This window comes from Drosophila nasuta, chromosome 3 (assembly GCF_023558535.2).
Source record: "Drosophila nasuta strain 15112-1781.00 chromosome 3, ASM2355853v1, whole genome shotgun sequence".
Lineage (NCBI taxonomy): Eukaryota > Metazoa > Arthropoda > Insecta > Diptera > Drosophilidae > Drosophila > Drosophila nasuta.
Genome location: NC_083457.1, coordinates 35,335,743 through 35,362,982, shown reverse-complemented (window position 1 = coordinate 35,362,982; position 27,240 = coordinate 35,335,743). Strand labels below are relative to the sequence as shown.

Below are 27,240 nucleotides of genomic sequence, written 5' to 3'. Positions count from 1 at the left end.
TATGCGAACTACACATCTATTTTGTACATTCAGATTTGTATTTAAATTACAATACATTGGGGAGATATGGGGTAAACAAACTCACATCTATAATTATAATTGGGAGATTTTGGCATACATGAAATGCAACTTAACTATGTCATTTTGCTAATACTTTAAGTAGTGTGTGTATGCTTTCATCTCTCAACGCAAACATATCATATACATTAAGAATCGAGAATAAATTGGTAATATATATGCATCTATATACATATACTATGTTAATGACTCGTCGCTTTTCACTTAATCACACGTTTTCAGTTTTGAATTGGAATTAAAATGCAGCCAATTCCTGCTCTTAACTCGTTAACGATAGAGCTTCACTTGTTTCTTAAGCTCACTATCACTGATGCGATCCTTAAGATTCAATTCATCCTCTTGCTTGCGCAATAATTCAAAAATCGCTGCCAGCTGTTCGCGCTCGATGCGCCGCTCCTCCTCAATTTGACTCGGCGAAAGATTCTCGGCCAACTGGTGTTGATAGTGCTTCGCTTTGATTTTCCCCATTAGATTACTGTAATTGTAATTGTTCGTAGCCTTGTCGCCATCACCATCGCCATCACTCTCGCTAAACGCTTCTAATTGCTCCTCCTCGTCGTCCTCTTCATCTTCTTCGTAGGCTTCATCATCATCGATTTCACGTTGAAGTCGGGATCGAAGCTGTGCCTGCAGTTCGGCATCGTCTTCCATGCGCACCTCAGCTCCAATACCTTCGTCCTCAAGCTCCTGCAATGCAAGGCGTTATTTTACATTAATTTGCCATAGCAACTGAAATTTTAATATGATTTTGTTTACTACTCACTGTGTCGTCCTTTAAAAAGTTGGCAAAGTATAATGATATTAATATGCAGAGCAGTAGCGTCGTCAAGGCGACCACATAATACCCAGATGGATCGAACCATATGTCGCCTGCTGCTTTCACCGTATGCTGCATTATTTTTTTCACTTTATTGTTGCTTGGTCTTCTGCGTTTCTGTTTTGATATCACCATCTAGTGTTGGCAAAACAATCGATAGCATGGTAATCAAATGATTTGCTTACAATCGAAACAAAGCCATCCAATGTATTCGATAGCAAACTAGGCAAATGTTTTGCCTTAATCGATATGCAATTTCTACCGTTACTACCAAAATTACCAAAAACTAAAAACTAAACAAAGACGACCTGTGGTTTATTAAAGAAAAAAATAATTATTTTCGTATAAATTTATTTTATTCAAATATTGGTTAATTTTGGTATAGATTATATACATATGAATAAAGACATCAGTTAAAATACTCAGTTATGATTAATTCATCTATAATTATTTGGGAAATATTACCATTTTGACTCCGGAGACGTTTTGACATGTATTTCCCCAATCCTTAAGCCCCCAGTAAATGTATTCAAAGTCATTCTCTTTGATGTCACTCGAAGTTTTTCCGTTTAAATTACTGCAGAAAAAAATAAAATATATAAGAATAATGTAAATAGACTGGGACTTACCAGTGCTGCACAGCATTTTTTACGTCCCACCAGCCTCTTTTAAGTATGGAACAAACCTGAAATTCCTGATTTTCACTGAAACGCATCATGTCATCTGCATTTCCAGTGTATTTGCCCAGTGATTTTAGCTTGTAATTTTCTTCTTTACCAGCAACAGTGAAGTTGTCATACTCAGCGAAATATTTTTTTTCCGCAATCCAATCGAACATATCAATTCTAAGAACATGCCTTTAATTTGACGTTATTCTATGAATGTATTCCAATCCAATCCAAAAATTACTGAAAATGTCGCCAAATCCTTCATAATAGTCTTTCAAGTCTCTATCAAAACTGAATTTTCCATTTAACCTATTTTTAATAATGATGGCTCCTCGTCCTTTAAAAGGCTCCACTACAACTTCAAGGGGAGCTGTGTTTGGAATATGTAGAATTTGTCTTGAAGTTCCATATGGAATTGCAATTCGTAGGCGGCCTTCCCATTTCAAAAGCTTTTCGGATAATTCTAAAAGTTTCCCGTCTTTTTCAGTTAGTTTGGCAGTTAGAAAAGCAATAGTCTCCTCTAGTTTTTTAGTGGTGGGTTTCAATGGATCATTGATGTCATTAATTGTTAAGTCATTTAGTTCTTCAGTAATTTCTAATGGAGAAATGTTGCCTTCTTCGTGTACGATATTGTCAGTAGATTCGACAATTTCATCATTATTTGTGAACGTTTGATTATTAGCAATAAGAATTTCCATTAATTTGTCAAATTTAGTTTTAATTGAAGACGATTCATGAGATAATACGGCTATCAAATCATCCTTATCTTTCATTTTTTTGGTTGTAAATATTTATCCGCTCCTTATAGACTGATAATTTTATTTCAAGCTCAGTTACTTTATCTTCCGCATTCTTTATTTGATCGTCCTTTATTTGAAGAATTTTAGTAAATTCTTCGAATTCATTTCGTGTAACAATTGAATTTTCGAAAAATTCTTTTACTTTCCTAGCGCAGACAACTTCGCATGGGGTATAATTTCGGGAATTCCCCCAAATTAAACTAAAAAATATGAATATTTCATTAATTCAATGTACACCCATAATACGCCGTATACTAACAGAAAAGTTATCCGATGAATGTTCCATAGCATTTTCATCTAATACAATGTTCAGTTTCTTAGGATCCATTATCACGCCAGTCAAAGAAAATTAACAAAACTACACAACTGGCTTCTTGCGTACGTGATAGGACAATAAACAGCTGATTGATTATCGAAATTTTTAACACCGATCAAATACAACTTTGTTATCGATATTGTACCATCGATCGAATATTCGATTATCTTGCTTTATTTAAAAATGTGGCATTATTCAAAACTTAAAAATTAAAAAAATAGAACACTAACATTTCTTTTACCAATTCAGCGATTAGATTTTATAGTTGTAAGTTCTTTTTTAAGGTAAGCGGCTTTAGGAGTTATTCCGATTTGAACATAAGCAATATTGTGGCACGATTTTCCCCAATTCATCAGTCCCCAATAAATGAAATCAAACTTATTGGTTATTGCTTTATCAGACAGTTCCCCGTTTAAATTGCTGTAAATTAAAAAAAAAAACAAAAATTGAAATTAATTTATATGTAAAATATATCTAATAATATTTAAAATAGACCGCAACCTACCAATTTGAAGCTTCAACCTCTTGGCTCCACCACCCCCCCCTAATTTGGGGCACACCTGGAATTCCTTATTTTCATTAAAACGCATCATATCGCCGGCATTTCCTTTGTAATCACCCAATGACTTTAGCTTGTAGTTTTCATCTTTCCCGCCAACAACAAAGTTGTCATATTCAGCAAAATATTGTTCTTCGCTATAGTCCCATAATTGAATTCTAAGAACATGTGGTTGATAGTTTGTTATTTTGTGAATTGTTTCCAATCCAATCCAAAAATCGTCGCGAGATTTACCAAATCCTTCGCAGTATTCTTGTAAACTTCTTTTAAAGCTATATGTTTCGTTGGTCCGATTTTGAATAATAATATAACCAAGTTTACCAAATTCTTCCACATTAACTTTAAAAGGTGGTGTATGTGGAATGAACATTAATGCATTCGCTGTGCCATACGGAATGCAAATTCGTAAACCATTTTCAAAATCGTCAAGCTTTTTAATTAAATCCGACAATTTTTCGTCTTTCTCAATGACTTTGTCAGATAAATTTTTAATTGTTTCCTCTAATTTGTTGATGGTGGATTTAGTTGGTTTATTGATCTTATTAGTAGACAGTTTATTGAGTTCTGTACTAGTCTCTTTTTGAGATATGTTTTCGATTTCGGAAATGTCCTCATCATTTAAATAATCAATTGGAACCTTATGTTCATCAGTTTCATAATTGTTTTGCTGATTTTTCTTTAGCAAATCCATTAAATTATCGATTGTATTTTTAATTGACGTTGAACCTGCCGACAATGAGGTTAATAATTCGTCCTTCTCTTTAATTTTCTGGTTGCAAATGTTTATCCGTTCCTCGTAAAAACATATTTTTTTCTGAAGCTCTGTTATCTTATCATTCGCATTCTTTATTTGTTCGTCCTTAATTTGAAAAATCTTGGTGAAAACTTCGACTTCTACAGAATGCTCGAGCAATTCCTTCACCGCCCTCGAGCAGACAAGTTCGCAATTTGATTCCCCTGAATAGTTCTGGAAAATATGTATGTAAGTCATTGATTCAGCACATGTATGTACATATGTATGTATGTAAAGGAGAGAAAATTTAAGTGTAAATTCACTAACAGAATAATTATCTGGGTATGTTTCCTCCATATTTTCATCGAATAGAATGTTTAATTTCTTAGCATCCATTTTGTTGTTTTTTTTTTATGAGTTGAATACACTTCGATTAAACAGAACAGAAAAAAACAAGACAGATCTGCGCGTTCCACAAACAATACATTAATATTAAATATTGGCTCCATGACAAGGGTGAACAGCTGATATGGTATCGATATGTTTAATCTCCGATTTATCGACTTACTAAATCGACATGCAAAGGATCTTCTATAATTACATACATATGTATGTACATATATCGTAATGGTTTTCAGATTCAAACCGTTTTTGTCTTTACAAATTGTAGAGGAACTAAATTTGATGGGTCATGTTTGTATTCGACAAACTTTATTAATTTATATTTAATTTGAAAATGTTTAACAAACAATTTGTTTTACAGAAATCAATCATTTTTTGGTCTTATCAACATTTGAACAGATTTAATATGATTTCGCCCCTTTCCCCATTTGCCCAGTCCCCAATATAGATAATGCCAATCATTAACTTGGGTATTAGAATATTTTCCATTAAGATTGCTGCAAAATTAAAAAAATAAATATGTCATTCTGGTTTAAAGAATTATCATTATTTATGGTCTTACCAATTTGGATTTGATTTTTTCAAGTCCCACCATCCATTCTTATATTTTGGGCAAACCCAGAAATTTACTTTTTCGCTCATTCGCATCATATCGCCTGCATCTCCGAAATAAATACCGAGTGACTTTAATTGATATTCCTCGTCTTTGGAACCAATTAAAAACTTGTCGTAACGTGCATAGTGTGTCTCATTCTCATAATCGACAATATGAATATAGAGTTCATGCCGTTGATGAACTGTAATTCGATGCATCCTCTCCAGTCCTAGCCAGAACTCGCCGTGGGGATCGCCGAAGCCTTTGTGATAAGTGGCCAAGTCTCTATCGAAGTCGACGCTGCCATCAAATCGACGCTGAATGACAATCCAGCCATTGCCAGCAATCTTATCATCCAGAGTTGGCTCAAATGGTTCAATGCCAGGTACTTGCATTAGTCTAGCCGTCGTTCCATAAGGTATATAAATACGAATAACCTTTTCACTTTGTGTCAATTGTTTTTTGATTTCTCTTTGCTTCAATTTTAAATTTAAATCTGCAATTGTCTGCTCCAGTCTTCTTATTGTCGACTCTTGTGATCCAATTTGCGATTTGCTTTCTTCAATTAACGCGATATTCTCCTTTAATTGAATGTCATTGGATTTAATTTTCGATTCCAAAATAGCAATTTGGTTATCCTTCTCCTTGATGGATGCTTCATTTGCCGAGATTTGATCGTCACAGGTTGATATTACCTCTTCCAATTTATCCATTTTGTTTTTTATCGAAGACGTTTCAAAATCATCTCCCTCTTTTAAATTTCCGTTGAAAATAGTTGTCATTTCCTTCAAAAACTGGCTTTTTTATTCATAAACTTAACAGAATATTTGTTGTAGATATTACTTTAGTTAATTAAAGAGCTCTTTCAATCGTGCAAGCACTTCCAACGTTTCAATAGCAACTAAACTGATAACTTAAAGTACAAATATCAGTATTGTGAACTGATAAGATGTCTGTATATGCAACTTGTAGATAATTGCCGATTACATAGTTTAATGACGTACATGATTATTCTCCACAATTAATCTTATGTGACTATTCTTAGCCTTATCGATTGAAAGTTTTATCGCTCTTATTACGTACATTTTAGTGAGCTGATGTCACTTAGTACATACGAATAAATTAGATAGATAGATAAATGAAGTGAATTTAGTTAGTTGGTTGAGTTATTGGCTTAAGATATTGTTCCGGATGTTCAAGGAATGTATCCAGAAAAGCAATGCCCTTTGGTAGGAACTGAATTTTTTCATCGAAATGATACAGCGGCGGCTCAAGAATATTTTCAAATGATAACTTCTCCACATTAGTGATTTCAATGATAAAATTTGTTTTCTCATAGCGAGAGTGTGCCTCATCCTTTCTTCGAGTCATTTTTCGAATAGTTTTTCTGACTACAGTGCGATTGGGTTGCCTTAACGAATGAGAAAAGAATTTCGTGAATTAGTTATAAAAATAATAAAGAGCAATAAATCTCTTACCTTATGAGCAGGGCCTGTTTTGATATTAATAACAAGCGCAGATCATTGCATAACTTTTTGGTCTTCACGCAAATACTATCGATGTGTTTTAGAAATTTCACGACATCATCCACTTTATTGCCATCTAAAAGTATCATGAGATTCAATGGCAGTGCAAGCCTTAATTGAAAGTCCATCAGATGCGAAAGTACTCCCCATTGGGCTGTATGAAGTAAGAATAATTTTAATAAGTTTTCTGAGCTACAAACATTAATGCTTACACTTTGGAATAATGGTGTAAAATGTCGTGGCTTTTATGTTGCGCACTTTTATCTCAGTTTCCATAATATCCAGCGGTTCATAGTTGATAACCAAGCGAAATGTACTAATTGTTTTATGCGTGACGATATATTGACGATCGCATTGGAGTTCAGAATCGAAAATCCAACGAGGTTGTTGTTCTTGCAGTGCGGTCTTCAATCGTTTGTCATAAGACCCAACTATAACAGGTTCGGGCAAGTTTTTCGACATTCTACAAATAAAATATTGGCTCAATTAGTAGGAATAGGGTAAGACTGAAGGATAGTATTCGATAATAAAAAAGATAACTGGAAGCTTAGCATAACACGTGCGACAAACAAGAAGATAATGAAACAGAGATCAACTTACTCCTCAAATTTGCGCTTGAAATTAGCAAGCAAATCTTGTAGTGTTATGCGATCTGTATCCTCATTGGATGATTCGCTGAGAGTATCACTAACGCTGGAATACCGTTCCATATCCTTGAGTTCAAAATATCTTTCGACATCATCAAGCGTTGGATGTTGTCGCAAACGCTTCAATCGCTCAAGTCCCAGCTCAAGCGCATTCCAATTTGGTAACTCAAATGTTTCATCTGTTTCATTTTCCAGCGTTCCACTTAAGGATCGTCTGCAATGTGTGCATTTCTTGCACGCATCCACAGACCCAGCTGCCGCTGGTGGATTTACTCGCTCGAGGCATGCCTCAGGCTCAGTTATAAGTTCAGGGCCCGCCTTGAGTTCGATACCAACGCCATCAACAAAGCTGGCTTCCTCCTCGTCTATCAAGGTTGACACCAAACTCAGCCGCGTCTTTTCAATTTCATTGTCTTCGAGCGACAAGTCAATAACTTCAGCGGCGTCAAAGATTTCCGTATCACCGCTGAGATTGAGAAACTTTTTGTGCGATCTTCCATAGCTTTTATTGCTATTCTCGTTGGAGCTGCCGCTGGTGCTCGAAGTGTTCTTTGCATCCTGCTTGGCCAGTTCCTTTTGTGCTGCAAAATGACTTGACACATCGGATATGGTAATCGGGTTGTCCTCATAAGTTGCTATTGTTCGTTCTTTTAAATTTTGTTCCATGGGTCGCAAGGTCTCTACACCGAAAAGGCTACGTGTTTGGCGTATCATTTGCGCTCTAACCATTTGAACAGTGCCATCTATCTGTTCGGTTTCTGAATATGGCGAGTTCAAGGATTTGCGAAGCACAGGAATATGTGATTTGTTCTTGCTAGTTGAAAGATGTGTATCTGTTTCTTTAACTGTTATATCCAACTGAAGTTGAGAGCTGTAAAATAAATAAATATTCGAATTAGTGAATTAATTTAATTTGAATATCAACTTGACTGACTTGTTTGAATCGTTTTGTATTTCAGAGTATTGTGTATTGCGTTTCTTTGGTTGTGGCAGATTTGGAGTCAAATGAGTAGGCAATCGTTTGACGTTAAAGGATGCCAATGGCGTACCAAAGATGGATTTATCCACTTCCATGTTCACAGACTGTTTCGATGCAGCATTTGTCGTTGCTACTTCGGAGTTGTCGATATTACACATCTCCTCCAAGTCTAAGTATTCGATAATTGAATGACCAGGTGTGATGGGGAAAACGCTTCGTTGCATAATTTTCTTGTTTTTGGGGGTTTCCATAGTCACTTTTCTGCTTTCTGTTTTATCATTGTTGGGATTCACCAAAGTTTTACGCATCTTGGCATTCATTTGAGCAAGCCGTTCGGCCGAATCTGAGGGAGAATCGCAACCGGCCTTGTCTGCAACTGGGCTGAGAAATTCCAAATCCATATTCTCAAGAAACGTCATTCTTGGTTGGATGCTACTTGGCTCAGGCGGTGTAGTTGCTGGCATGTCATCTTCATTCATATCTACGGACGTACATAATGTCTGGTGAGGCTTTAGCAATGCTGGATATGTGGGGACTATTTTAATGCAACTGTCATCGATAGCTAGAGTTTGTCGTTGATTGCTTTTCGAGGTCGGCTCCTTTTTAATTACTTCCCTCAAATGCAGCGTTGGGCGCTTCTCCTGGCGAGAATCTATAGGAGCAGCCGCTTGTTTAATGTTTCCACTGAAAGAGTCCTCTTCGATGGGTTCAGCCATGTGTAGTGTTTGTCTATGTTTATTGCTTTTTTGTTCTAGTGAACCACCTCCTACACTTGAATGCATTTCACGCTGAAGGGGTTGAATGTCTTCTTCCATTTCCTCCTCAAAGTGCAGTGTCTGTCTATGAATTCTTTGCATCTGCAGAGCAAAAGAAGCACATTTTGCTTTAAGATGAATTGGTACATTGACTGCTTCCTCTTCCATTGGCTCTGCCATATGTATCGTTTGTGTGCGTTTGTTGCTCTCTTCTTCCATTGAAGAAACTCCCTCATTTATCATTTCGCGTTGTATGGGCTGAATGTCTTCTACAATTTCCTCCTCAAAGTGGAGTATCTGTCTGCGAATACCATGTGGCTTCACAGCAGGAGGAGCCAACTTTGCTTTAGGATCATTTGGTATAATAAGCAAGTCGACTTCTATGGGTTCAGCTAAGTGCATTGTTTGCCTGTTTCTATTGTTAATTTCATTCATTGCATTAGTTCCTGCTTCTTGCATTTCCTCCTCAAAGTGCAGCGTCTGTTTGCGAATGCTGTGAGTCTGTACAGCAAAGGAAGCGGGCTTTTCTCCAGGATCACTTGATATATTTGGCAAGTCTTCTATGATGGGCTCAGCCAAGTGCATTGTTTGTCTGTTTGGCTTGAACGGTTGCTCAATCTTATGCGTACTTGGAGCAACTGAAATATATTCCTCACTTGCTTTCCCAACATATAAAGGCTTGGCTCGGTGTCCAGCAGTTAATGGCTTTAATTGCATTGGCTCCTCTTCAATAGGTTCGGACAGATGCAATGTTTGCCTGCGTCTGCTTTTTGACTGTTCTCCATTATCAGCTGCTGGTTGCATTGCTTCTTCCTCGATGGGTTCAGCCATCAACAATGTTTCCCCTGCGTCTACTTGATGCGTGTTCGAGTGGAGAAGGCAGATGTTTATTTGGTAAATGCTTTCTGTAATCGGTTTTGCGTTGACTGGTTTGATATTCCTTCTGTGTGATCGTTTCTGATTTCATTAGATCTTCTTCGATGGGCTCCGCTAAGAGCAATGTTTGCCGTCTGTTCGACTGATGTTCCATTTCAGCAGTCGGAAGTTGGGGGGGTTAAGTTCCTCCTCTTCGATGGCTTCCGACATTAACAATGTCTCTCTGCGTCGACTTGATGCGAGTTCAAGTGGAGAAGGCAGATATTTGGTTGGTAATTGCTTTGTTAAATCTGCTTTACGTTGGCTAAAAGAAGAAATTGACTGTACTCTGTTTGGCTCCTCTTCCATGGGTTCAGAAATGTGCAATGTTTGTCGCCTTCTTTCTTTTGGCTGCTCTACTGCTGTAGTTTCTATTTGTGGGTTCATCTCCTCCTCTTCAATGGCCTCTGCCATTAGCAATGTCTCTCTTCGTCGACTTGATGCGTGTTCAAGTGGAGAAGGCAGGTATTTAGTTGGTAAAGGCTTTTTAGCAGAAGCAGCTGACTGCACTTTCATAGGCTCCTCTTCCATGGGTTCAGACATGTGTAATGTTTGCCGCTTTCTTTCTTTTGGATACTTCACTGCTTCAGTTTCGAGTTGTGGATTTTGTTCCTCCTCTTCGATGTCTTCTGACATTAGCAATGTCTCTCTCTGCGTCGACACCGAGCGTGTTCAAGTGGAGACGGCAAATATTTAGTTGGTAATTCCTTTTTAGCAGATGCAACTGATTTATGCTCTTCTTCCATGGGTTCAGACATGTGCAATGTTTGTCGCTTTCTTTCTTTTAGACACTCCAATGCTGCAGCTTTTAGCTGTGGCTTTTGTTTCTCCTCTTCCATTGATTCTGACATTAGCAAAGTCTCTCTGCGTTGATTTGATTTGTGTGTTGGTGGAGCAGCTTGAGATTTGGGTTGTGTGTCGATGATAGGACTTGGCATATCTATATCAATAGCTTCCGTAAAGCATAAAGATTGCTTGCGTTGCTTTTTGGCAGGTTCCATTAATGGATCTTTTTGTGGCGGTTTCACCTTGTCCTCTTCAATGGGCTCTGCCATTAACAACGTTTGTCTGTGAGAATTCGTTTTAGCTCTAGAAGTTGCATGTACATTTTTTAATGGGCTTGGTGGATCAATGGCTTCAGCGAAGTGCAGCGTCTGTCTACGTATATTGTAATCCTGTACAACAGTAGGAGCCACCTCGTTGGACACTTTTCCGACATCCTCTTCAATTGGCTCAGCCAAATGCATTGTTGGTCTGCGTCCACTCGTTGGCTGATGCATTGCAGGAGCTAAAGATTGCGAATTAACGTCTTCATCAATGTCTTCTGCCAAGTGTATAGTTTGTCTGCGACGATTCGATTGGACTTTGAATTGTGCCTGCGGCTTTGCTTCCTTATGTGGCTTTTCTGCATCCACATAAATAGATTCGGCCATCAACAACGATTGTCTGTTGACTGGCAATTTTTTTTCCTTTTTCGCACTTTGCATTTCTTCATCCATGTCCTCAGCGAAGTGCATTGTTTGTCTTCGCGCAGCTGTACGCGAATCCCTTGGAGGACTCTGCTGATCTTCGTCGATTGCTTCTGCAAAGTGCATTGTTTGTCTGCGTATTACATACTCCTTTTCCGCAACTGGTATTGCAGGCTCTTGAATAGACGTATCCGTACCTATGGCTTTCGCCAATTGTGATTGATTTTGGTCTACTTCAATTGATTCATTCATCTGCATAGTGCGACTGAGTCTTTGATTAGTATGAATATCACTCTCATCTATTGCCTCACAACGCTGCAACTTTTGTTGGCGTGTGACTTTCTCGAGAGCAGCTACAACGGCTGCTTCTTGTTTCTCAAGATCATCTAGTTCCATGGCAGTATTATCGTAGGTGGTTTCTCGCCGCGAGGCACTCTTGGAGCTATTTCTTGACTGTGTTTCATCGCCCATTTTGGCGTGGAGCAAAAAGTTTGTATTATCCAGCATAAATTCATCAGCCTGCGAAAAGCGATTGTTGCGCTTAAACTGATCTTCCTTCTTTTTGCCGCTAACTGGATCATCTATAGGATTTTTCATAGGTTTATTCGGTTGTTGCGATACTGGCGATACCATCATGCTTTCACTAAAGTTGAGCGTGCCACGCGGTTTGATGGCATCTCTTAGTGGCAATTCCTGTTGATCCTGCTGCTGTTCCAGTCCATGCCAAAAGCGTGGTGGCTTCACAATCTTATCTGTTGTTGGTGTTCTCGGTCCATTGGGAAATAGTTGTATACGACCAGAGTTTAAGGCATCATTAAGCTGCCGAAAGTTGAGTTTTCTGCTGATGTTGTTTTCGTTAATCACATCCAATGGTATCAATGGTGACGATGTGGATTCGTCAGCCAAATAGTTGAAACAATCTCGATCTTCCATAGCAAACGATTCATGCTTCGGGGTTACAGCAACATTAACAGCAACCGCAGCAGCTGCTACACTTTGCTGGGGATCTGCAAAAGTAAGAAATGTAGCTGCAGTTGCTTATTTATTAAAATTGCTTACCAATATCACTGAAATCACACGTTATATTATTGTCCTCAAAGAGCACGGTTTTTTGTTGCACAATATTTTCCTTGTCGGCCACACAACTCATATCGATGGTATTTAAAATCGTGTCTCCCTTGGCCGATTGCTTGCAGTCCAGCTGTCATACAAATAATTAGTAAATGACAAATAAATCTTCGACCATATAATCTCAATTTACCTCATCAATGAACATTTTCTGTGGCATTAAATCCATAGTTTTCTCACTTAACGGCACTCTATACATGCTATTTTCACGCAACTTCTCGCGTTCCACATCCGACAGCGACAAGCTATCGAACTCCATAGGCATCGTAGTGGTTAGACGTCGATTTTTGGCCAATTCGTGCGGCATTAGCGTCAGGTTGACGCTCGTCTGCAGTTGTAGCGTGAAATCGTTGTGTTGTTGCTGATCGTATTGTGTTGATATCGATTCTCTTATGCTGATGCTCGTCATCTTCTCGTTCTCCTTGTCTCCTTGCCGCGCTGTGAGCTGCAGCAGAGTTGAGGTTGCTGCTGCTCCAGTGCCATGGCTGTCGTCGCCATTCGTATGATCCGAGATTTCATATGAGTTGTCATAGTCTCGGGGCTTCTCTGTGGTATCGAATTCGCTAAAAAAAAAAATGATACACTTATTATTATGTTGTGAAGGTAGGGAATGTTAGAATGTTGTGTTTGGGGACATGGCCTTACTGCTTCCTTTACTAAAATAATAATATATACCAGGGGTGCACAGATTCAAGAAAACATGTACATATGTAGCGGCGCTTTTGTGTTGGGGCGCAGCTGTGCACTGAGAGAAATTACGATTATATTTTGTGTTTACATCCAGAAAAAAGTGCTCTCCAATTCATCACTCATATTTCTAACCCGCCAAAAAATTTAACATAACACTTACGGTGTTCGAGGAAAAAACCAAAACAAAATACATTGCGGTCAGCGAAGCATGACGACGGAAAGAGATGTAATGAAGAAACAAGCAAAATTGTTTTTGTTTCGCATGCAAATCGAAGCCCATATGCACGGTGCTTATGGGCGCACTACCCATAAGCACAGAGCATCTACAAAAACAAGAGTGCACGCAGTGTATAGGCGTTGAGTACCTCTGATATATAGGCTTACTTACCGTACAAACTTTTTGCCACTGAAACTGATGCGACGATTCACTGATTTTATGGTAGGATCATTTTCGTCCGTCGCGGCTTGTTTCAGCTATAAACAAATATATTTTATTTAATTTCAATCGCAATTTTTTTAATTATGCACTCACCGAACTGCGGGGTTTTCTATTCATGTTTGTCTGCTCAAATTAATTTGTAATCATTTAGTTTTCAGTTTGAAACCAAATAGACGCCAACATTGGAGTTAGTGTGACCAGAGTTTAAATTTTCAAAAAGATGCAACATTGCAATGCAAAAATATACCAAAATAATGGTATATTTAATTGATATCTATGAACATATCGATAAATATATATATGACTATATTGAGACGTTATTTTAATTTAATCAGACTCAATCACGATCTACAATGTGTCGAAATCTCTTTGACGTTTTTAAACCAGGAAATTTTCTATTCATTTAAATTCATATATTTCTTTATTTTTGTATCAATCGGCATTTCACTGACTTATATTCATAGCTGAAGTATCTGAGCTGACATTGGCAATGTGAAATGAAGCATCTTCAGCCGGCATGTCATCCTCATCGGTGTATAGGCGACGCAATCGTTCCTTGTACCTAAATAACATGAAACAGCATTAAACAACCTGTTGACATATGCAGAGTTGATACGACTAACAGTTCACTATCGGGATTATTGTTTTGATTGCGGCACTTGTCCAACTTCTTTTCAATTGCTTTGACTGCCTCCCGATCCGGTGGTTCATAATTCTTGACCAGCATACGAATTTCTAGTTTAATAAAACAAACAAAATGTGATAATATACTTTAAAAATTGATTAAGCAATCAGTTTCTTACTGCGCACAGCTTCAATGAGACCTCGGAGTCTCTCTGGCGCAGAGACAAAGAGTAAATCGGTCACATAACTGTCCAGATTTTCCTGTTCCTTGCTGGCAGCATGCAGAATGGAAGCAAGACCAATCTGCGAAGGAGTGTGCAGCATGCAGGCGTCTGTGAAGAATATGGAGTCAATGAAGCTATCAATATGTGGACGCAAGCGATCTGGATTTATCATTTTGCTACGTGTCTGAAATACAAACAATTATAGTTAATTTGCCTATTAATTAAGGTATATCATTTGTATCTACACACCTTTATATCAATAAGAAAGCCTTCGATAGGTCGAAATGGATTGTGCACAGTGAGATAATAGTTTAATTGGCCAATTAAGAGTAATTCATTGGAGAGCACAATGTCCGTGGCCTTGTTGCGATCGCCTTTAATGTTGTTGACAAACTGATTGATGGACACATTGAATTCCTCCACTTTGCAGGCAACAAAAACACATGTGGCTCTAAAACGTAAAATGCTTAAATGAATTCCATACATAATTCATATACGTGCATACAATATCTCCTTGGGATGATAGTCCATTGGTGTATTATTGAGGTAGAAGCGTTTGAAATAATGGAACGCTGTGCCAATCACACATTTTGGCATTGGGGGTTCGAAACGTCGACAAAAGTCCACCAAGTAAATTTCATATTGCTTCAGCAACAGGCGTTCTTCTTCCGGCGTCAGAAAGAAATCGTTTAGATTGCCAGTTGATGGAGCCTCAGCTTCGTGCTCCTCTATGTACTTGGTGTTTTGTTCGACGCGAAATACGCGCAACTGTTCTTCATTGGCAAATGTCCAGGAACGTCTTTGCGAACTAAGTGGATACATTATAGCATCCTTTGCTTTGTCCACAATTTGTAAACTGTGCTGTCGCCGACAGTGTGACCGCAACTTGAACTTTGAAATATGCCACTTTCTCAGTATCGATATTTAAGCAAAATGGTTTGCCATTCTCAGTGGACAAACTCGTTATCGATATTATCGTTTTCGTTCTGCTGCATACTTTTAGGCGCCTGTTTTAAATGCAATAAATTCGATAGAGTCTCATTTGTCCAGCTGTTTGGGTAACACGCACGCGTTGTGCATTTTGAACGGACGCAGCAACAGGAACAAAAGAAAGCATGGTGAAGGAGATGAAAGAGGAGTCAGGTCCAGTCGTCGAAATTGAATTAATTTTAGTTGTTGCTTTTGTCTTGATGTTGATTCGGCATGAAATTGGGTCATTTTGATTGTTTGTTCTCTCTAAAGTGTAAAGAAGTACAGATTTTAAAGTTGACACTGAATTTTGAAGACTCTTTCTTACAGACACAAACCATGTTTGGCCTGACAAAGCCAAATATTTTTGGAAGGCTTTTCAGCTATGTCACCAATCGCATTGAACAGTGCTAATACCCTAATGGACTGAGTATGCTACTTTGTATGCAGGAGCTGTGTTCGTTGGCAATAAAATTGCAATTAATTTTTATTGACAACTCTGAACTCTTGTTACAACAAGCGATTTGTTGGCGATCTTTTTGTGATTTCACTGTCGCGATTCAGAGTTCAGTTTGTGAGCAAGCGCCAATATTATATTAACAGCTGCTGCTTAAGATTGAGTCCAAGTTTGTTTTTAGTATCTCGAAATAAATGCCTTTGTTGATCAAATTGGACTAAAATGTGTACTACATACTTATAGTATTTCTTTATGTAGACCACCCAAATATTGGGATCTACTTATGTAATACAACACAAAATAGATTTTGTGACGATTTACGACTGAACTGAAGTTTGGGCATACAATAAAACCGAAATAAATAAATAAATCGCTGGTTGAAAAAGAAATCAGTTTACAATAAAAGCTGGCGAGCATTTACAAACAATGAAATTCAATGCAATAATTCAATATTCAATTGAATTTTAAGCACGCCCGACTCCAAGTTTGAGCCCCCAAGTTGAAGCTGACGACCTAACTTTGGCTTCTTGCAGCTCTGAAACTAGAAACGGGCAACTGGCAACTGGCATCTGGCAGCGTCTGACGGTCAGTCAGTCAAGACTCAGTGACGGCAATCCATCTTGGCTTGTCTGCGGCGCACGCGCACTGACTTGACTGAGGCGTAGCTGACTCAGACTCGGACTCAGACTCCAGCTCAGATTCAGACGAATGTTTAAGCGGGAATTGGCCTCAAAAAGATGACGGGCAAGCCGAAAGAAATGTGGGGTGGCTTATGGGCGGCGATGAAGAGCACTGTTTATTGGCTATAAAACTGGACTGCTCGACGAGGCAAATACCATATAGAGACAAAGACCACAAGATTCCACGTACACAAATTTTGAAAAATGTGACCTACTTGACGTTTATAAATTAAGTAATCGTTGCTTTAATATTGAATATAAAACATCTAACAAAACTGAAGTTCTGTAGAATTTACCCTTGAGCAAGAAAATCGAAAAATAACAATAAATTTTTAGTTATACTTTTATCTCTTAATACTATATTTTCTAATGTTTTTTTCTGTATATACATTAATCATAATATAACATAATATTTTTGTCTAAAAGGACGGGAACTTTTTAATTTAAATTCTTGTTTCGAATTTTGCAAATATGTACAAATTGAGTGCTTAATAAAAAAAAAGATATAATTCAAATTGATTTTCATCATTAATATTTTACAAGCAGAAGTTGTAGCACTGGGTTATTATCGCACTACCTTTCTTCCATAATATTACAGGGTATTTGTATTAAATACGAGGCGATTCTAGTTGTTACTTATCGTGTACCCTAAACAATTGCATTATTCGCATGCTCTGCTCTCGCTTTGTGGTTGATCACAATCAGCGACATCAATAAAATCATTGCAAAAATATCTCCAACAAGCAATCTACACACACAACACTCACACACACACATCCACACACTGAGGAACACTCACTCGCATACACACTTGTTGGCCTGATCACATTCGGTTCGCTTTGGTGCATAAATGCATTTTAAAGGCATTTGCCAGACGCTCGTTGCCTGTCTGAGAGACAGACAGACAACACACAGTCTTGTTTGTATTTATTTATTTATTTGTTTGTTTAAAAGATTGTTGCAATTGCTGTTGCTGTGGCTGTTGCTGCTTCTGTTTGGCTGGCTGCTAATTGTGCGAGTGTCGTGGATTATGTTTGGCTTTTGGCATCTCACTTTGTCGCTACTCTCTGGGGGCGTGTTCGTACACACACACACACATATACATACATTCAATGCAATCAATATATACATATATATGTATAGTTGTCTTGTCACTAGACGCTAAACCAATGGGAGTTATGTACATATACTTATAAAACTTACTTTAAGCATTCATTGGTTTGGCTAATTTCACTTTCAGTTCGTTGCCTAAGTCATTTGTTTTGCGCGCATAAAAGTGAAAAAGGATGTTGGGGTTGAATTGTTTGCAATTTAAGCTTGAAGACATAATAAAAAATAACACTCTAGACTTAAGAGATTTGTTTTATACTATTTAAAATTAATCTATATTATTTTTGTTTAAATGGTTTTATAAGTGTAATAAAATTTAATTAAATTGTTACAGTTTACCTTTGATTACTCTTTCCTATTGGTGTATAGGTTTTTAAGTTCGTTTCCTTTGATTTGCTGATTGGGTTGGCTTATAAATTTATTGCTAATAATATTTAAAGTGGCAGTTTACTGTATAAATTAAAATTAAAATAAAATTTCTTTCAGTCGACTTTTCTTTGCTATGATCGTTTGTTGTTTTACCCATCAGTTCGTTGCTTAAGTCATTTGTTTTGTACCTTCGCTGATGTCGGAATCAGTTGTCATCTGTCGAGCATTGTCATAATTACATTTATATATAGTCAATAAACTGATAGCTGACATTTGGAAATGCGTCAACACAGCTTACGTAAGCGCTCTTGCCTTTGGTCGTCTTCCAAGGAGCCTTTGATCGTGTAAGCCCAGAGCATGTGACAGTTGAATCGCAAATATATTGAACAATTTGCTGTAAATGGTCATGTAAAGTCCACTCATGTGTCAATTCATTTTGCTGTGCGCTGACTTTCATAGTACACAATATGATTTTTTTAATAACAAATCATCGCAACTCAATCATGTCTAGGAATGAAAAACAAAAAAGAAAAAATCTGTTTAAATTGCGATTTGAGTTTTCTTTTCTTTTATTTGTATCATTTCTTTGCTGTCGCTTACAATTATGTTTTCATTGCTTAAGTGTCTACTGAATAAATTATTTAAAAGTAAAAAACAAACAGAAAGTTCAATTGGCGAAAACAACACATACTACTAAGATGACGAATTAAATTAATTGCTATAAATACGGGCTTAAATAAATTACGTAAAATAATAATATGTAATAATCAAAAACACAATGCAAATGACAGTCAATTAAAAATTTGGCTAAACACAATTATTGTATTAATTATGCTTGATTTGAAGTGCGTTTCAATGCGTTTGAATTGAGCTAAAAACAAATTATTTGTACATACTTTCACTGGCACCAATATCAAATATAATATATTTTTTACGGTAGTACGGAGGCGATTACAGAGTGACTGTGCTACAAACGACCCCAACTATATGTGTGTGTGTGTGTGTGTGAGTGTGTGACCCATGGCACTCTCTAATGAATTCCAGGCTAGCTAGCTGTGATCCTCATCCTGTCAGCGTTTGGGAACGCACTAGCGTCAGATCAAGCGGCGTCGACTTGCGCACAAATGTTGTCGTGGAGGAGGACGAAACGGATGGCAGGTTGGCTGACTCGCTGAGCGGACTACTATTGGAACTATTGGCCACCGGACTAACCACATCCGAGCGCGATCGCAGCGACAAATCAATGGGTTGCTCCTCCTCCTCGTCTGGACTTGCGGCGGGGAAGGGAAACAACAACTCCGATTTGAATTGTTCCTTGAAGATGGGCAACGGTGGCATGTTGCTGCCCACCAGCGTGGGTGGTAATGTGAATGGCGGGAACGAGCTGTACAACGGCTCCGAGTGACTGCGAAAGATGTCGAGCAGCTCTTTGTGTCGCCGCTGCTGTTGCTCCATCAAATCAGCCTCGGAGCTGCCCGCATATGTAGAGCTGCTTGGTCGCAGCGCTTTGCGTATGCTGCTCGTCGTGGCACTCAACACGCTGGTGCCATCATCCGTGGGATCGCCGGCCGAGGAGGCGCCCGAATCGCTGGGCGTATTGCTGAGGCGGGACTCGAGCTTCAGCTGACGTTGCTGCTGCTGTTGTTGCTGTTGCTCATTCAGATATTTCGCTGCCTGCAGAAAGCCAGGCAGACTGGGCGACGAGGCACCGGCTGAGGCGGCTGCCGTTGCCGCTGACGCCGCCGATTGCAGCGTCATGCTGCTGGGCGGCGTCGCTGCTGTGGCCGATTTGATGCAGGGATTCGTTTTGTCCTGATACGTTTGACGCGCCTGATTGCTCGCCTGCTGCAGTCGTGCCAATTGATCCAGATTCGCATTGCCAACGCTGCCGTTGCCATTGCCCGCGCTCGCTGAGCCGCCTTGCTGCTCCTGCAGCAGACAGTGGATCTTGAACCAGTTGGAGCGTCGGCCATAGCGCGATCCGCTCTTGGACATACCCACCAGGAGACACTTGCGCAGTCGGCAGGCTTTGCACGCCGTCCGATTCTTTTTGTTGATCACGCAGTCGCCGTTGTGCTTGCAACCGGCAATTGCCGCAATGTTGTTGTAAGTGCGTCCAAAAAACGACTGCAATGAAAAAGAGGTTCAACAAACGATTAGTGAAAATTATTTTATTTATTTATTATATTAAATCTATCATTTAATAGTACATTTAATAGAAAATAGAGTACTGGGACCTTCGACTTGAAAAATAGTGAAAATTATCAAAATTTTGTTATGAATAAATTTATACCAAAATTTATTAATAATTCTAATTACTTTTGCAAATATTTCAATTCACCAAGTTAATATATTTTAATTTTATTTTTAATGGTTGACAAATTGTAAAAGATGATATTACTTAGTGATTTATATTTGCTAAGTTTATTTGCTCTTAAAATAGCTTGAAATTTACATTTGAATTTATTTATTATATTTATATGAATAAATGATATTTTATTTAAGAAAACTTCTACTTTCTATCTATATTTTTATAGTTGTTTTAACTATAATTATCAGGTGATATATATTTCTTCGTTAAAATTGTTTAAAATTGACATTCGAATTTTCTTTTTATTCAACCAGAATCATAATAAATATTTAAGTGATTTATATTTCTTTATTTTGTATATGTTTATTTTTTCTTATTAAAATTTAATCAAAATTTACATTTGAATATATTTATTTTTTTACTTACATATCGCAGTCAAAACTTAAATTTTCTGCCTATATCTTTCTTTTTATACAATTTTATTCTTAATAATTTTGTAATTGTATTACTTTTTATTATCATTATTGCTATTAAATTAGAGAAAACTTTTTTTTCCCTACTCTATTATTATACTATTTTTAGCTACAATTATCATAAATAAATATTACAATTGATTTGTGAAAGTTTTCCACAATATATAAATAAAATAAATTGTATTATCACATTTTATTTGTCTAAAATATTTTATGCTTTCCTATTTATTTACCTTAGAAACCAAGAGATTTCTCATATCTCGCTTTTTCTGTTTTACCTTTGCTCTTTTTGGCACCTGCGCGCTCACCTGTGATTAGCATTCAGCAAGTGGCATAATTTCAACAATCTGAATGCTTCAATTACCAAATGCGCGTTAATAAATTGCCAACTCGCAGACGAAGGGGAGTTCCATGCACTATTTATTGTATCTGAATACACTTTTGTATCTTTGTGTTTTGTTTATGTTTTTTATGTGCTCTTTTTTATATATATATTTTTTTTTTTTGGTTTTTGGCCAACTCATGCTCGAACTCTGATTGTCTTGGCATTTGCCGCGCTGCTGATGAAGTTCATGTTCAGCAATGAGTTTACAATTGCGCTGACTCATCTAATATGCATGTAATTTTTATTTGATTGACTGCAGTTTACAATTGTATGTTAGTTGCCTTGATCTCGCTGTAGCTGTAGCTCTAGCTCTAGCTCTATATAGTATCGCCGTGTTTGCTGCTCTAAATTCGCAGAAATCTTTTTCCCATGCCATTCGAATGGTGTATCCCATTGTGTGCTCGCGACTCCGACTCTACGGAGTCGTAAGTATCTACTTAAAGTCAATTAAAAATCGATTAATCTACCGAATTGAATTTTAATTATAGCAATAACATTTTTCACTCTTTACTTTGCTTTTTGTTCCTTTTATGCTTGAAAAGTAAAAGCCAAAATTAAGTTTATTTTTGCACATTTTGTGGGAAATACATACGTATGTAGAAGGAAAGTAGTACTCACTAAAATTCGTGTCTATTACAGTAAGTTTTCTGGCAAATATTTTTTTTATGTGTAGAGAATTGGCAATTAAATAAATTTAACTCGTCATAAAAATGAACTTAAAAATTCTGTTTTTCACTTTTCTTTATATTTATTACATTTGTTTCCTAATTTTTGCTGAAATTATTTTTTGCAATCATTTTTAATATCTGAAAACCTTAATAAATAGCATAATTTGAAAATCTTTTTGATTTTACCTTGCAACCTTCACATGTAAATGCTCCAAAATGAAAACCAGCCGCCGGTTCGCCGCATACTTTGCACAGCTGGTTCATCTGAAATAAAGTCATAAATTACTTTGCGTATTTGCTAATAAATCTCCAATATTATGTATTATTAAAATAAATTATTGTTATCTATACAATCTATACAAATAAATACGAAAATATTATTACATTGGGTATGTTGTTATTCAAATAATTTTTAATAATCTTTATAGATATCTTTTTCAGATTGATTGAGTTAATTATCAGTTTGCTCAGATTATTTCAATAATCTTTATAGAAACCTCTTTTACTTGCCATCATTTTGATGCCATCATTTTAGTTGGTTGCTTAATTGCTTTGGATCACAATGTGGTATATTTTGTACTCGTAAGGTATATTCTAGTACTATGTAGTACTATACCAATGTATATATAGCCCTTGGCATAGATTAGTATTTTTGAAGTATAATACTTAGGTATATTTTAGGAATAAAACCGCACTGTTTTGGTTTAATTTAAAATCGGTATCTTCCAGTTAAGTATACTCGACTATAGCTTTCTTACTTGAATATTATTTATTATTTATTACATTTCTTTTCTATTTTTTTTTTCAGAATTTATTTTAAGTAATCATAAAATTTTTAAATAACAAAAAAAAAAACTCCTAATAAATAGCATAATAAAATTAATGTAATTTCATTAAACGTTTTGGCCTAAAGACAAGCAAAGCTAAATCTTTCACGATTGTCCTTGTTGTTGTTGCTGTTGATGTTGCTGTGGTCGGTCACATACCCAGAAAACAGTGAAACTGCTTAACAACAATAATAACAGCCAGAATAGCAACAACAACAACCACAACAACAATAATGAGAAGAAGAAGATGCATAACCGATGACCCACTGCGTTTCTCTTTAGTTTTTTTTTTGTGCTTTTTGTGATTTTTCGCCACAGGTCGTGGTTAGAAATTGAGGTATGCAAGCGACCGGTTTGGGCTGGCACCATATCCAAGACTCGATTCCTTGGCCACTGTCGCTTCTTCTTCCGCATCTTCTCCCCATCTTCCGCCGCCACCCGTTGCCGTTTCCCTTGCCGGCGAAACGCTCTCTACATGTGGATGGGTCGTGTTCACACATCTAATGTACGTAGTGACTTGTTTTGCTGCGCCTGATGATCATAAAGCTAAGGTCAAACAGAACAAAAAGAAACTGGAGAAAAAATTACAAACATTTTGCGTCAAATATTTGATCAGCGTGAAAATGTTTGGGAAGATCACACAGAATTCTCTATGGTGTTGTCGAAGAGGGGCATGAAATTGCCAAACGACAACGGTCAAAATGTGCAATGCAAAGCTGCTTGAAGAATATTTGATAACCTTCTCATATGGGCAATAAAGTAACTTTTATTTATTGACTGTAAATAATTAAATTAAAGCTATGAATTAATGAAAAAACTTAAATTTCAACAATGACAATAGCTTAAATATTATTCAAATTAGGCAATATTTAATCATATATGAAAATATAAGAACTTTTGATAAAATATGAAATTAAGAAATTGAAAAATATCTTTTTAAAAACATTTATATGACAACATATATATTTACATTTATATTCTATCTTTTAGAATTCCATATTAAAAATTCAAAATTTAAAAATTTATTTATTTTTTTTTAAATAATATCAACAAAATTTATGTGATGACTATTAATTTGTTCGTCATAACTATTCTAAATAAATGGTATATTTTCAGATTTTGAATGATATATATGTGAAGTGATAATTATTTTTCTCTCTAAAGTTTGCAAATAAAAACTTTTGCTTTCTTTTGTTGAATTGCTAAAGTAAACATCGATGTGTAAGTATTGTGTCAAGGATGATCAATAGTAGACTTTGCTAACACAAACAACTAGGTTTTATCGGCTACACGAAGCGCAATACATAAAAGTTAAGCTTCGGCGACAATAAAGATTATCGATGGCACTTAGCACTTGGGGGAATTTTGGGTCGTCTTCTCAGGCTTTTCTTCTGGCACTTTGTCGACTTTTCGCCATTGCAAATACAGTTTTTTATATGTTTCTTTTTCATTTTTATCTGCACTGCTGCTTCTTTTCTGGAAAAGCGCACCGCTGTGCCTAAAATTGTCACGGTTTTTTTTTTCTGCGGCCGCTGCCGCTGTGAAGGTGCAAATTTAATGTTTGCCAATTTAGCAGCGCTCGCTGTCACCTTTGGTGTCCATTAGCGCGCGTTTATATGCAAAGTGGCGGTCTGGCGTGTTCGCCATTATCACAGGAGCAGCATCACGCCGGGGCCACCACCTGCTGAGCGTTGCTCTGGCTGCCGCACAAACAACAACAGTTGTGTCGCACCGCACCGCACCGCAAAAGCCAATGCAAAAGCAAAAGCAAAAGCTGCCAAAGCGATTCGCCCTCCTGCCCAGCAAAAAGCGGCAAAGTCAGTGTCAAAGATATGGACACACAATAACGAACCTAAACTCGCAAATGCAATGCAATGCCCAGAGACAACTGCCAAAGACGTGAAGTGCTTATGTTTAATGCTCGCCATTTACCCCCTTTTCGTTACTTTATTGGGTCAAAGCACATTTGCAGGCTATTTTCTCAGTGAGCTGAGCTGCATAGCTGCGAAGGAAATCCGGATTGATCAACTGAAAAGTGTTCTACTTATTTTATAGCATTCTCATATCTCAATTATTTTCACTTAATTATATATTTCTTTGTATACTAAGACATCAAATATTTGGGTTTATTTATAACGTAATTTAATTTAGTAGAATTTGGCAGGATTTCAAATAATTAAATTCAGAAAATAACTGTACACAACTCACATAAAGAATTAAAGAATAAATGCTTTTGAATTGTTATCAAAAAATGTATTAAATAATTTAATTTTTACTAAACATTTTATATTATTCTTTTTACTTTCAAAGTGCTACAATAAATTTTTAGTTCAGTTTATTTATATATTTAATTTTTCTATATTTCCTATTTCTTTTATTTAATTGGATTAAATGAGGAATGCACTAAATAGAATCGTTTAGAGTTGAGTATTCTGGTTTTGATTAGAGACCTTGCTAGCCACAAGATATTGATCTTAAGCCGATCATTGTCGATGTTTCGAGTGGCTGTAGTTACATTTAAATTCAAGTTTTTCTTTTTGGTGTTTGCATTTGCGATCAGAGGTAAAGACTCGTTCATTTGGTAACAATGAGAACAAGATCAGTTGTATTTATGTAGCTAAAGTTTTGAACAAGCTCATCAAGTAGCTGTTGACAGAGGCAACAGTCGAAGGACTTGCAGTCCATGAGTGTGGCATAGTAGAGTAAACAACAATAATAAAAAAAATGTGTCCTTAAAAGCAAACAAAATCATGTACAATACTCGTACAAATCAGATAAAAGCTATTGCTGACAGACCTGAAGAGGGAGAGCCATTAAGAAAAGGTGTTCAAACAAGCAAACCACGATTGTTGAAAATATTTTGAAGCAGCTACAAAATAGAACAAGTCCAAGTCCAAACAGGAGCAGAAACAGAAACAGAAACAGCAAAAGCAACAGCAACAGACAGACACACAAAACTGAACAAACTAAAAGATCGAGATCGGTGACACACAGCACAACCCCGAATGGACGACGACAATAAACAATTGCCCGTAATATGCTTTATTATTAGCCTTTTGCCAAAAGACATTGCAATATGCAAATCCATTCAACAGAGTCACACGCTCTAGTTTGAATTGTTCGCTTCCTGACTCGATCGTCTCCCATCTCAATGCTTAGCCCTTTTTGTACTTGATTGCCAGCAGCAGTCAGACAATTAAATGCATGAATATCTTCAACATTTTACTCTTTTTTTTTGGTTTTTGTATATTCCACATCTTCGTTTTACCAACAACTCTTGTCGTCCTATTGTAATCATTTCTTGACACTTATCGCACAAAAGGCAATAACATAATTAATGAGCATGTCAATGAGCGTCTTTTGTTTTCATTTCTGCTTCCTGAATGTTGTCGCTTAGGTAATCCTTTGAGCATGACAAAGCTGTGCCCAAGCAAGTGCCCCCAGACATGTGACCGAACTGGTAGCTGATCCCCAGTTATTCGAGTAGCTAGATTATTTGATATAAGTTTCTATTTTCTACTCTGTGATGATACAATACGCTTTAATATTTCAGTTACATATGCTGTTGTATTAGCATATGATATAGACAATTGCTAGCTGATGCATTTTATTAAAAGAAAAATCTAAAATGCAGCTACGACTCACTAGCCATAAATTAGCCAAAAGGTCAAGGCTGGCAAATAATGATCAATTTATGCAAACACTTTTGCTGTTGTTGCAGATATTTAATTATAAAATTGAAAATAAAATTGAATATTAATATTATTTAATCGAAAATATTTTTCACATTCTTTTTTTTAATTAAAACTTTAATTTTATATAATTTTTTCGCAAAACTTTCATATTTAACTGCCTAGTCTCTAAAGATAATTATATAATTATTATTAATTCACTTTAATCTGCACTCACCCTTTCACAATTCGATTGTGCAGAAAACTGCACTAAAACATAAATTGTATTTGTAGTTTTCTTTTATTTTGACACAATAAACACACTTTATTAACTTTTAATAATTTTCACAATTTATTTGAACTATTTTTATGAATGTAAAGATCATTCAATCAATTGATCATTTTTTGTGCTTGTTTTGTTGTTGTTGTTGCATTATTATTTGAACCAATTTAGCGACGGCTTTTCACACGAAACTCGTGAGCAATCACGTGCCGCACATAACCGATAGATAACCGCGATATTTATATCGCGAGAGACACTTTGAAATAGCGGTATTCTGCAGCCTTGCGATGCTTTGCAGCGTAGCGCCCATCCGAGACTAAATCCTCATCATCGTTCTGAGCTCCAACCAACCGACTGACTGGCCCTGGCCTCAAAGATCATCAGCAGCAGCACCAGCAGCAGCAGCATTTGAAGTCGCGCGCGCACGCGTCTTCTCTTCTCTGTGTGTGTGCCTGCATGCATGTGTTGGTGTGACACACACTGTAACATCCCAGCAGGAATTTATTCCGGCTTGGAAGCATGCAATTGGAAAGTCTTTTTGAAAAGTCTTTTCTTATTTCTTAAAAATATAAATGTTTTACAATATGATTTTTTTAAATTTTATTTTCTAACTAAATAAAAATAAATAAATATATTTTAACGGTATTATTTAATATGTATTTATCTATCTTTT

The 27,240-nt window shown here is 36.8% G+C and overlaps 7 protein-coding genes across 8 annotated transcripts; all 7 read right to left on the bottom strand.

The window, feature by feature from the left end:
• Positions 1-17: 17 nt before the first annotated feature.
• On the bottom strand, positions 18-1,039 carry LOC132790490 (matrix-remodeling-associated protein 7). Its single transcript, XM_060799021.1, has 2 exons — positions 842-1,039; positions 18-765 (listed from the first exon to the last, which is right to left on the bottom strand). The coding sequence occupies exons 1-2, from the start codon at positions 1,028-1,030 to the stop codon at positions 346-348; spliced, it is 609 nt and encodes a 202-aa protein (XP_060655004.1). The 5' UTR covers positions 1,031-1,039; the 3' UTR covers positions 18-345.
• A 227-nt stretch (positions 1,040-1,266) lies between these two features.
• LOC132790786 (angiopoietin-related protein 2-like) lies at positions 1,267-2,746 on the bottom strand. Of its 2 annotated transcripts, none has more exons than XR_009632829.1 (2): positions 1,581-2,746; positions 1,267-1,472 (listed from the first exon to the last, which is right to left on the bottom strand). XR_009632829.1 is itself a non-coding variant. In XM_060799478.1 (2 exons), exons 1-2 carry the CDS (start codon positions 1,731-1,733, stop codon positions 1,343-1,345), a joined length of 339 nt encoding a protein of 112 aa, XP_060655461.1. In that variant the 5' UTR covers positions 1,734-2,746; the 3' UTR covers positions 1,267-1,342. The 2 variants fall into 2 exon arrangements, 1 of the variants encoding a protein (XP_060655461.1); XM_060799478.1 differs by having other exon boundaries at positions 1,525-2,746.
• Positions 2,747-2,910: 164 nt separating this feature from the next.
• Positions 2,911-4,458, bottom strand: LOC132789710 (angiopoietin-related protein 2-like). Its single transcript, XM_060797924.1, has 3 exons — positions 4,299-4,458; positions 3,185-4,205; positions 2,911-3,099 (listed from the first exon to the last, which is right to left on the bottom strand). Exons 1-3 carry the CDS (start codon positions 4,365-4,367, stop codon positions 3,092-3,094), a joined length of 1,098 nt encoding a protein of 365 aa, XP_060653907.1. The 5' UTR covers positions 4,368-4,458; the 3' UTR covers positions 2,911-3,091.
• A 202-nt stretch (positions 4,459-4,660) lies between these two features.
• On the bottom strand, positions 4,661-5,750 carry LOC132789166 (angiopoietin-2-like). Its single transcript, XM_060796961.1, has 2 exons — positions 4,936-5,750; positions 4,661-4,870 (listed from the first exon to the last, which is right to left on the bottom strand). The coding sequence occupies exons 1-2, from the start codon at positions 5,748-5,750 to the stop codon at positions 4,738-4,740; spliced, it is 948 nt and encodes a 315-aa protein (XP_060652944.1). The 3' UTR covers positions 4,661-4,737.
• On the bottom strand, positions 5,750-13,728 carry LOC132788197 (uncharacterized). Its single transcript, XM_060795529.1, has 10 exons — positions 13,610-13,728; positions 13,466-13,551; positions 12,521-12,950; positions 12,319-12,460; positions 10,435-12,266; positions 8,076-9,838; positions 7,095-8,012; positions 6,707-6,957; positions 6,447-6,648; positions 5,750-6,379 (listed from the first exon to the last, which is right to left on the bottom strand). Exons 1-10 carry the CDS (start codon positions 13,631-13,633, stop codon positions 6,118-6,120), a joined length of 5,910 nt encoding a protein of 1,969 aa, XP_060651512.1. The 5' UTR covers positions 13,634-13,728; the 3' UTR covers positions 5,750-6,117.
• A 190-nt stretch (positions 13,729-13,918) lies between these two features.
• On the bottom strand, positions 13,919-15,247 carry LOC132789432 (cyclin-H). Its single transcript, XM_060797452.1, has 5 exons — positions 14,870-15,247; positions 14,614-14,815; positions 14,320-14,548; positions 14,140-14,251; positions 13,919-14,078 (listed from the first exon to the last, which is right to left on the bottom strand). Exons 1-5 carry the CDS (start codon positions 15,184-15,186, stop codon positions 13,961-13,963), a joined length of 978 nt encoding a protein of 325 aa, XP_060653435.1. The 5' UTR covers positions 15,187-15,247; the 3' UTR covers positions 13,919-13,960.
• A 3,255-nt stretch (positions 15,248-18,502) lies between these two features.
• On the bottom strand, positions 18,503-26,904 carry LOC132790409 (protein embryonic gonad). Its single transcript, XM_060798911.1, has 3 exons — positions 26,523-26,904; positions 21,973-22,050; positions 18,503-20,076 (listed from the first exon to the last, which is right to left on the bottom strand). The coding sequence occupies exons 2-3, from the start codon at positions 22,048-22,050 to the stop codon at positions 19,012-19,014; spliced, it is 1,143 nt and encodes a 380-aa protein (XP_060654894.1). The 5' UTR covers positions 26,523-26,904; the 3' UTR covers positions 18,503-19,011.
• Between the last annotated feature and the right edge of the window lie 336 nt (positions 26,905-27,240).

Coding starts and splice junctions, on each gene's coding strand:
- LOC132790786 (XM_060799478.1), bottom strand. CDS start 1,733: ATGTTCGATTGGATTGCGGAAAAAAAATATTTCGCTGAGTATGACAAC. Junction 1,473..1,524: donor AAAAATGCTGTGCAGCACTG/GTAAGTCCCAGT, acceptor TTTTTTCTGCAG/TAATTTAAACGGAAAAACTT.
- LOC132789166 (XM_060796961.1), bottom strand. CDS start 5,750: ATGACAACTATTTTCAACGGAAATTTAAAAGAGGGAGATGATTTTGAA. Junction 4,871..4,935: donor AAAAAATCAAATCCAAATTG/GTAAGACCATAA, acceptor TTAATTTTGCAG/CAATCTTAATGGAAAATATT.
- LOC132788197 (XM_060795529.1), bottom strand. CDS start 13,633: ATGAATAGAAAACCCCGCAGTTCG. Junction 12,267..12,318: donor GTGTGATTTCAGTGATATTG/GTAAGCAATTTT, acceptor TTACTTTTGCAG/ATCCCCAGCAAAGTGTAGCA. Junction 6,380..6,446: donor AAACAGGCCCTGCTCATAAG/GTAAGAGATTTA, acceptor TCATTCGTTAAG/GCAACCCAATCGCACTGTAG.
- LOC132789432 (XM_060797452.1), bottom strand. CDS start 15,186: ATGTATCCACTTAGTTCGCAAAGACGTTCCTGGACATTTGCCAATGAA. Junction 14,816..14,869: donor TATCATCCCAAGGAGATATT/GTATGCACGTAT, acceptor TTTACGTTTTAG/AGCCACATGTGTTTTTGTTG. Junction 14,252..14,319: donor TCTCATTGAAGCTGTGCGCA/GTAAGAAACTGA, acceptor TTATTAAACTAG/AAATTCGTATGCTGGTCAAG.
- LOC132790490 (XM_060799021.1), bottom strand. CDS start 1,030: ATGGTGATATCAAAACAGAAACGCAGAAGACCAAGCAACAATAAAGTG. Junction 766..841: donor ACTTTTTAAAGGACGACACA/GTGAGTAGTAAA, acceptor CTTGCATTGCAG/GAGCTTGAGGACGAAGGTAT.
- LOC132789710 (XM_060797924.1), bottom strand. CDS start 4,367: ATGGATGCTAAGAAATTAAACATTCTATTCGATGAAAATATGGAGGAA. Junction 4,206..4,298: donor CATACCCAGATAATTATTCT/GTTAGTGAATTT, acceptor CATATTTTCCAG/AACTATTCAGGGGAATCAAA.
- LOC132790409 (XM_060798911.1), bottom strand. CDS start 22,050: ATGAACCAGCTGTGCAAAGTATGCGGCGAACCGGCGGCTGGTTTTCAT. Junction 20,077..21,972: donor TTACATGTGAAGGTTGCAAG/GTAAAATCAAAA, acceptor TTTTCATTGCAG/TCGTTTTTTGGACGCACTTA.